General features: G+C 42.1%; 1 protein-coding gene across 1 annotated transcript in view; it reads left to right on the forward strand.

Annotated features, from left to right (window-relative positions):
- Window positions 1-214: 214 nt before the first annotated feature.
- Window positions 215-7,711, forward strand: part of Gramd1c (GRAM domain containing 1C) — a 101,482-nt gene continuing 93,985 nt past the window's right edge. Inside the window, exons 1-2 of the mRNA XM_008842853.3 lie at window positions 215-275; window positions 5,866-6,012. Coding sequence (XP_008841075.1) covers window positions 249-275; window positions 5,866-6,012 — 174 coding nt within the window. The 5' untranslated portion in view covers window positions 215-248. The remainder of the gene's footprint in view (window positions 276-5,865; window positions 6,013-7,711) is intronic.

A 7,711-nucleotide genomic window follows, 5' to 3' on the forward strand; every position in this document is an offset into this window, starting at 1 on the left:
GATCATCGTTGACCCCCACTGGAGTGGTTGACTTTTCCATCTAAGTTCACCAAAGGCAGTGGTCCTTGATCGCCGCCAGAGGGCGTAAGGCACCCGGGCAGACTATAGGTGGGATTCCGAAGGCTGGCGGACGTGCGGGGGAAGCCAGAGCCGGGACGCAAGGCCAGAGGGGGGCGCAGGGCGCGTGCCTGGATGGCCCTTCCGGGCGGGGGGCTTTCGGGGACGCGCACGCGCCGGAGGGCGCTGCTATGGAGGGCGCTTCGACCGCCCGCCAGGTAAGCCTCGGCGGGTCAGGCTCCCCGGAGGTGGCTTTACTGGCAGTTTTCCCCTCTGTGCCCTTTGGAGTAATCTGAGAAGTTGTTACCAAGGAAACGATTTCCTGTGCCACCTGTGAGCCTTTTCCCGTTGAGCTAGGAGGTGTCGGATGCTTCCCTGGGAGCCTTAAGTGCTTGAATTTGGTCCTCTAAGCGTCCTGGTCCAGATGTCTCAGCCCCAGGCCCCAATGAGTCTAGGCATCCTTTCCAGTCTCACCCATTCCCTTCTCCATCGGCCCTTGGTAAAAAGAGCTGAGTTTAAATCCCTAGGCTCTCAACCAAATTTTTAGTTTCAACTAGTTTTGTCATTTGTTTACTACTCCTTTGATAAGTGGAAAAAGTTACTTATTAGTCTTTAGGGTGAAAGCCTTTTGTTGCCAGGTTACTTGCGTTTCTCAATATTGCCCTTTCTGCCTTTACTACTTAGTTGTATATTTTACTTTCAGAGAGGTATTTTAGTGTACTGAAGGGTAGAGCCTTTCAAATAATTGTCGAATGAATAAATGAATGAATGAATGATTTCAGCTGATTTACAAAACATTACTATGAAATAGCCAAGATACTGAGTCATTCATTCAACTGCGGCAGCTGGGGTCTTCAGGATAAGATAGTGAGCTTATTGGCTGATTAGATATTAGAGTGAAGGAGACAGAGATTGAGTAACTTTGCCAAGAAACACACAGCTAATAAGAGGCACAGTAGTCCATTATAGCTGCCTTAGAAAACTAAACTGAACCCTACCCCAAATTTGATTCAGATGTAGTACTGATGATGGCACACTCAAATCATGACAGTATGAAATGGTAATTGCAGTCTCTGGGTAGAGCCAGAAAGGGCCCTAAGGGAAAGGTAAAGAGTGGCTTCAGGTTCTTAGTGTGATTACACAGTTCAGTCTGAGTGAGAGTTTGTGTTTGAGCAAGGGGTGCTTGTGTGACTATTCCACCCACATCATAGGAAAGAGCACAGGCTTATCAAATTGCCCAGAAGAGGAAGAAGGAAGGGGGAGGCTTAAAATTTGTTTGGAGGAAAACATAAAATGAAATCACTTTTCCTTATTACAGTTCACCCCTGAGGCTTCAATGGGTGACTGAAATGTGCCATTTTAAATATAACTGAACTTTCCTTGTGCATGGGTGTGCAAGTGAACATGTGAGTAGATATGCGTACATGTGTGAGGCCACAGGTGAACCGCAGGTGTCATTCCCAGGTGCCATCTGCCTTTTTTTTTTTTTTTTGAGCCAGAGTCTTTCACTGGCTTGGGGCTTGCATATTAGACTAGCCTGGGTGGCCGGGGGTCCCAGGGATTTGCCTGTCTTCCCCTCTCCAGAGCTGGGGTTATAAACATGCCACCATGCCCAGGTTTTTTTTTGGGGGGGGACTTAGGGGGTGAACTCAGGTCCTCATGTTTGCATGGAAAGCACTTACCTACTGAACTATCTCCCCAGCCATATTTAATTAATTTAACTTGTTTAAGAAAGCCACTGTGCTCTCTGAGGCCAGAAGCCTGAAGCCAGTAAGAAAGGTGAAAGTTATACTGAGAACATTGTTGGAATTGTATTTTGCAAAATAAATTGAGTGCCTTGGTTACTATGGATATTTCTGGAACTCTGAAGGGGATAAGGTGTGATGAGGCCTTGTTATATGGATTTAGTATATATAGTCACATGTGTGACCTTGAATTATACTTTGGGTATCAGTGAAATAGGGTATCTGAAAATTCTTCACTCCAAAGGGTGAACACTAGAGCAGTGACCCAAGAATCTGTAAACTGTTCAGATGCAGCCAGTTGTTAGCTAGAACATTCAGTATTGGGGTTAAGAGGACTTCCTGAAGTTTCAGCTGACTGTATTAACCCTTGAGTCTTGTCCTTTTTCAGGAACATCCTGGTTAAGGAATAAAGCAAGTACTCCAGAGAGTTCCATCACATGTAATGGTGTTGCTTGATGCTGTTCATAAAGGCTATAAACTACCATTGCTGTTCACTCAGTTGAACCTAAATTGCTCCTTGGGTTCACAGAGGGTCCAAAAGGAGAGTGACTTCTTCCAGCATCATGATATCTGCATGGGCATGAGGGCAGGTGAGGCCATGCCCTTCGGCAGTAGTTGTGTCAGAAAGCCCAGATTTGGCTCAGTGAAGATCTTGCCTGTAAAGTCTGTATTTGATGATGTAATGGTTTATATAGAATCTGTCAACTTGACAACCACCAAAGAGACAAGCCTCTGGGCATGTCTGTGAAGGATTATCTGGATTAGATTAATTGAGGTGAGAAGAACCTCAATGGTGTGGTAGTACCATTCCTTGGGCCTGGATGACCATGAAGTATTTAGGCAAGACAATAGTTTTATTTACTTTGTGTGTGTGTGTGTGTGTGTGTGTGTGTTCTTGGACTTGCCACTAAATATTGTATTTCTAACTAGATCAAATTTTGTTAGTTTGTTTTTTCCCTCCTGCTGTACCAGGTTTGTTCATTCTTTGTCTTTTAAGTGAATGGGTATATTTCATGATTTCATGTGGAGGAGCCTTCTCTACCCTTTCATAATTTATGAATCTTTTCCTCTAGAGACCTACCAATCAGTATCACCAAGCTTAGGGGCTTCCCCACTATCTGTGGTTACTTCCTAGAGTTTAAAAACTCTGATCTTAAGTTGGATCAACTTCTTTTATGCACCACTGGTGCCCTGCGTGCTTTTCCCTGTAATCCTGATGATCAGAGGCAAAAGTGACAGCAGCAACAGCCATATTCGATATTTGTTGGTCCTGGTGAGCCGTGTTCTCATTTTCTAATGCCTGCTGCCAATCCCTTTTCCCATCTCCCTCCTTTCTAATTATAGCTTTTTCATGAGCAACTACCCAATGATCCCATATCCTTCACAAAATATAAGTCATTGCCCTGGGTACTCTAGAGTGTATGCGAATGCCTGCTTGAGACAGAGGCTTCATTAATTTTAATTCCATTGTTTTCATAAATCAGAGCTTATTTACTAACTTTTCTACCAATGGAAAATGGCAAGTCTGCTGCATTGGCATTACAGATAGCCTTTGCTTCATGTGTATATTAAGTTGCTGGGTTGTAGTATAGTCCTAACTTTAGCCCTACTGAGCATTGCAGAGATTTCTCCAAAGTGGTTAAACTCTTATCACACTAGGTTTTTTTTTTAGTCTATTTTTATTAAATTTTGTTGTATTTCATACAGACTATCTCAAACCATCTGAATCATTTTTATACCCCGGTCCCACCATCACCCTCCCATAGCACCCCCCCCCCATTGGAATCCATATACTCTGTCCTGGAAGTTAAGGCCCACTGTGTCAAGTCAGTGTCCCCAGACATTTCCCACACACTGTAGTTTTTTAAAAAATTATTCTTTCTTTATTGTTCTAGTAGACTGTGAACTTCTGGAGGCTAATGACTTTGTTGACTTATCTTTGTATTCTTAATACCAACTAAACTACCTAACAAATAGTAGTTCAAAGATATTTATTTGTTTCATGTATAAATGATGAATGGTAGAAGCAAAAAACATCAGTTTCTGTCGTGTGTGTGTGTGTGTGTGTGTGTGTCTGTGTCTGTGTCTATGTCTGTGTTTGTGTCTGTCTGTCTCTCTGTCTGTCCGCCAGAGGTCAATGTCAGGTTTTTTCCTCAATTGCTTTCTACCTCATATGTTGAGACAGGGTCTCTCACTGAATATAGAGCTCACCAGTTAGGCCAGATTGAATGGCCACTATGCCCTAGAGTTCTTCTATTTTTACCCACCTTAGCATCAGGCACATGCCCAACTTTTAAGTGAGTACTAGGGATTTGAACTCAGGTCCTCATGCTTGTTCAGGAAGCACTTTACCAAATGAGACTTCTCTCCACCTCTAATTTCTCTCTTTTAAGTGTTTAAATATTTTTCTTTAAAACTAAAATTTTATTTTATACGACCAGTGAGATGGCTCAGCAGGAAAAGGCTGCCAAGCCTGGCAATCTGAGTTCGATCCCCAGGACCCACGTGGTAGAAAGAGAGACTCTACTCCTACAAGTTGTCCTTTGATTTTAATTTGTGCAGGTGGCACAGGCCTCCCCACCACACACACCCATACACATACGCAAGCACGCACACACGCACGCTTGCATATGCACACAAATAAAGAATACAGTTTTAAAAAGGAAAGCTTAAAAATTATTTATTTTGTTTTGCTTTTTGAGACAGGGTCTCACTATGTACCCTGGCTGGTCTGGAGCTTGCTATATAGACTAGGTTGGCCTTGAGCTCAGCGAGATCTGCCTGCCTCTGTCTCCCACATGCCACTGTGCCTGGCTGATGAATTTTAAGAAGTAATTTAGGGATAGAGAGTTGGCTTGGTGGTTAAAAGCACTTACTGCTCTTACAGAGGACCAGGGTTTGGTTCCTAACACCCACATGGTACCTCACAACCACCTGTAACTCTAGTTCCAGGGGATCCAACACTGTCCTCTGGCCTCTGTGGGCTCCTGCAAAAAAATAATGAATGAATCTTTTTTTCTGAATAAATCTTTTTAAAAAGTAATTGAAGGACTGGTGAAATGATTCAGAGGGCAAAGGCACATAACTCCAAGCCTTACAACTTGAATTTAATCCCCAGGACTCACATGGTGGAAGGAGAGAATCAATTCCTGGAAGTTGGCCCCTGCCCTACACATGGCACCTGTGTATACATACACATCTATACAAAATAAATGTATTTCTTTTTTGGTCTTTTGAGACAGGGTCTCTCTGTAGTCCCAGCTGACCTGGAACTCACCATGTAGATCAGGCTGGCCTTGAACTCACAGAGATCTGCCTGCCTTTGCCTCCCAAGTGCTTGAATTAAAGGCATGAACCACCACACCTGGCCAAAATAAATATACCTTTAAAATGTAATTTATATATGATAGATGGTTCAGTGGTCGAGAGCAATGACTGCTCTTTTAGCAGACCCAGGTTTGAGTCCCAGCACCCATGGCAACTAACAACTATCTATAACTCCAGTTCTAGGGGATCTGACAACCTTTTCTGACCTCTGTGGGCCTTGCACAACATAGGTACACCTAAAAAAATTTAAAAAAAAATTCTTTTTTGGTCTTTTTTGAGACAAGGTCTCCCTGTAGCCTCAGCTGTCCAGGATCTCACAATGTAGACCAGGCTGGCCTTGAACTCACAGAGATCTGCCTGCCTCTGCCTCCCAAGTGCTAAGATTAAAGGCGTGCACCACCATGCCCAGCAAAAAAATAAATAAAGTATTTTTAAAAGTAATTTATATGGTTTGAACATTAAATCTATCTTTTAAAATGGGCATTTCAGGGCTGGAGAGATGGCTCAGCAGTTAAAAGCACTGGCTGCTCTTCCAGTGGACTGGTTCGATTCCTAGCATCCACACGGCAGCTGACAACTGTTCAGTTCCAGGGGATCCAATGCCCCCTTTTGGCCTCCACAGGCTTTGCATGACATGGGTGCATTTATATATATGCAGTCAAGACACTCATACACATAAAAATAAATAAATGACATCTCTTAAAAATAATTTAACTTGTTTGGTATTTATTTGCAGGTAATAAATGAAGGGGATTCAAGACTTGCCACTGAGTTACAAGAAGAGGCTGAAAATCCTAACCCTACTGTGGATGAGAATAATACAGTATCAGCTAAAAAACAGGGACCGAATTCACATAACTGGAGTGGTGACTGGAGCTTTTGGGTAATGTCTTTTCTTTTTTATATCTTCATTGAATGCAAAATTTCCTCAATTCTACAACAGTTTATGTAATACTTTGTGATGAGCTTCTGGATTTTAGATGTGTTGATTTTAGATACCAAAGGCATTTCTCATCATGCTGTCCTTTGACCACTAGAATGCACTGTTGCCTGGTGGATAGAGGGAAATAGTCTGCTTAGCTTTTCTTGTGGAAATGCCAGCACACAGTTGTATTCTACTTACATTGTTATTAACTGTATTAGTGAGAAGCTAGTATGGCATGAAGCATATTTCTGTCTTCCTGAGAAACCAGCTATTTCATTTAATTTTCATTTAAAGAACTAGTTCGTGTACCTAAAAGGAAGTTTAAGACTGTTTGCTCTGTAGTCTGCAATGACTGTAAAATAAATGGGTTTAAACTTAGAATCCTTTTTGAATTTCAACTTGGATAGCCTTCTAGTTTCTCCACACAAAATTGGACTTCTTCCTGACTAGACACACTGACATCTTAGAGTCTTTTATTTTTTTATTTTTTGTTTTTTATTTTTTGTCTTTTTGAGACAGGGTCTCCCTGTAGCCCCAGCTGTCCTGGAACTCACTATGTAGACCAGGTTGGCCTTGAACTCACAGAGATCCGCCTGCCTCTGCCTCCCAAGTGCTGGGATTAAAGGCATGCGCCACCACGCCTGGCTGAAGAGTCTTTTATATAAGAACATTTCTGAGGGCCCCATGGTGGCAGTACACATCTTTAATCTCAGAATTCAAGAGACAAAGTTCGAGGCCAGCTTGTTCTACATAAGTTCCAGGAAAGCCCGGGGTTCATAGTGAGACCCTGTCTCAAAGAACAAACAAATAAGAATATTTCTGTATGTATGAATGTTAGCATTTATTATTTTAAGGAATCATTCTAAATCTAGCAATTTTTATGAGATATTCTATTTGATAGAAATCTAGTCCTTAGAACTAAAAGTAGAATTTATATAGCATTTGAAGATATCTATAGTAACAGAATTTGTTCATCAGATACCTGATTTCTTGGGTAGTAGATATCCTTGATGGTAGTTTTCTTATAATTTTAGAGTAGACTAAAGAAAGATATAATAACAGGTTATAAAGATTAGTACATGCACCATCCTTCTCTTCATAATTAGCAATTCAGTGCATGAGGATGTTGTTAAACCTTAATAAAACTAAAGTTTTGGGAATCCCTTTGGCCACCCTGGCCATTAACTCAAAAGAAGGTATCACTTGTCTGGCATTGTTGCTTGTTATGTAGCCTTTAGCTATACATATGGGCTCTTATGAAATTATGTTGGCACATTTGATCTTTGGTTATACTTTCCTTTTGGGTGTTTAAGGCCATATAGGTGGTCCAGATAAAACTGATTTATTTTTACTCTTAAGGTCCTTTGAGGATCTGTTCCTCAGGGGTCACATGGGCTTGGGAGGAGCCCCTGGCTCCTTTCTTTTACCAGATCCACCTATGTGAAGATAAGTCAAAGGTCCTGCTTGACCATGGTTGGCTTCGCTTAGAAGCATGGAGGAAATGATTCCTCTGTATTGGCCCTCCCTTTTATAGACACTGGTTCAAGTACATCTGGTGGGGTCTCCTCGTCCTCCTTGATCAAGAGGACAGGTGACCCACCACCATTATAGGACCTTTTGAGAGATGCTCATAGTCCCCTGGAAGTAGTCGACCTAG

This window comes from Nannospalax galili, unplaced genomic scaffold (assembly GCF_000622305.1).
Source record: "Nannospalax galili isolate Female #2095 unplaced genomic scaffold, S.galili_v1.0 scaffold18, whole genome shotgun sequence".
In the NCBI taxonomy this organism is placed as follows: domain Eukaryota; kingdom Metazoa; phylum Chordata; class Mammalia; order Rodentia; family Spalacidae; genus Nannospalax; species Nannospalax galili.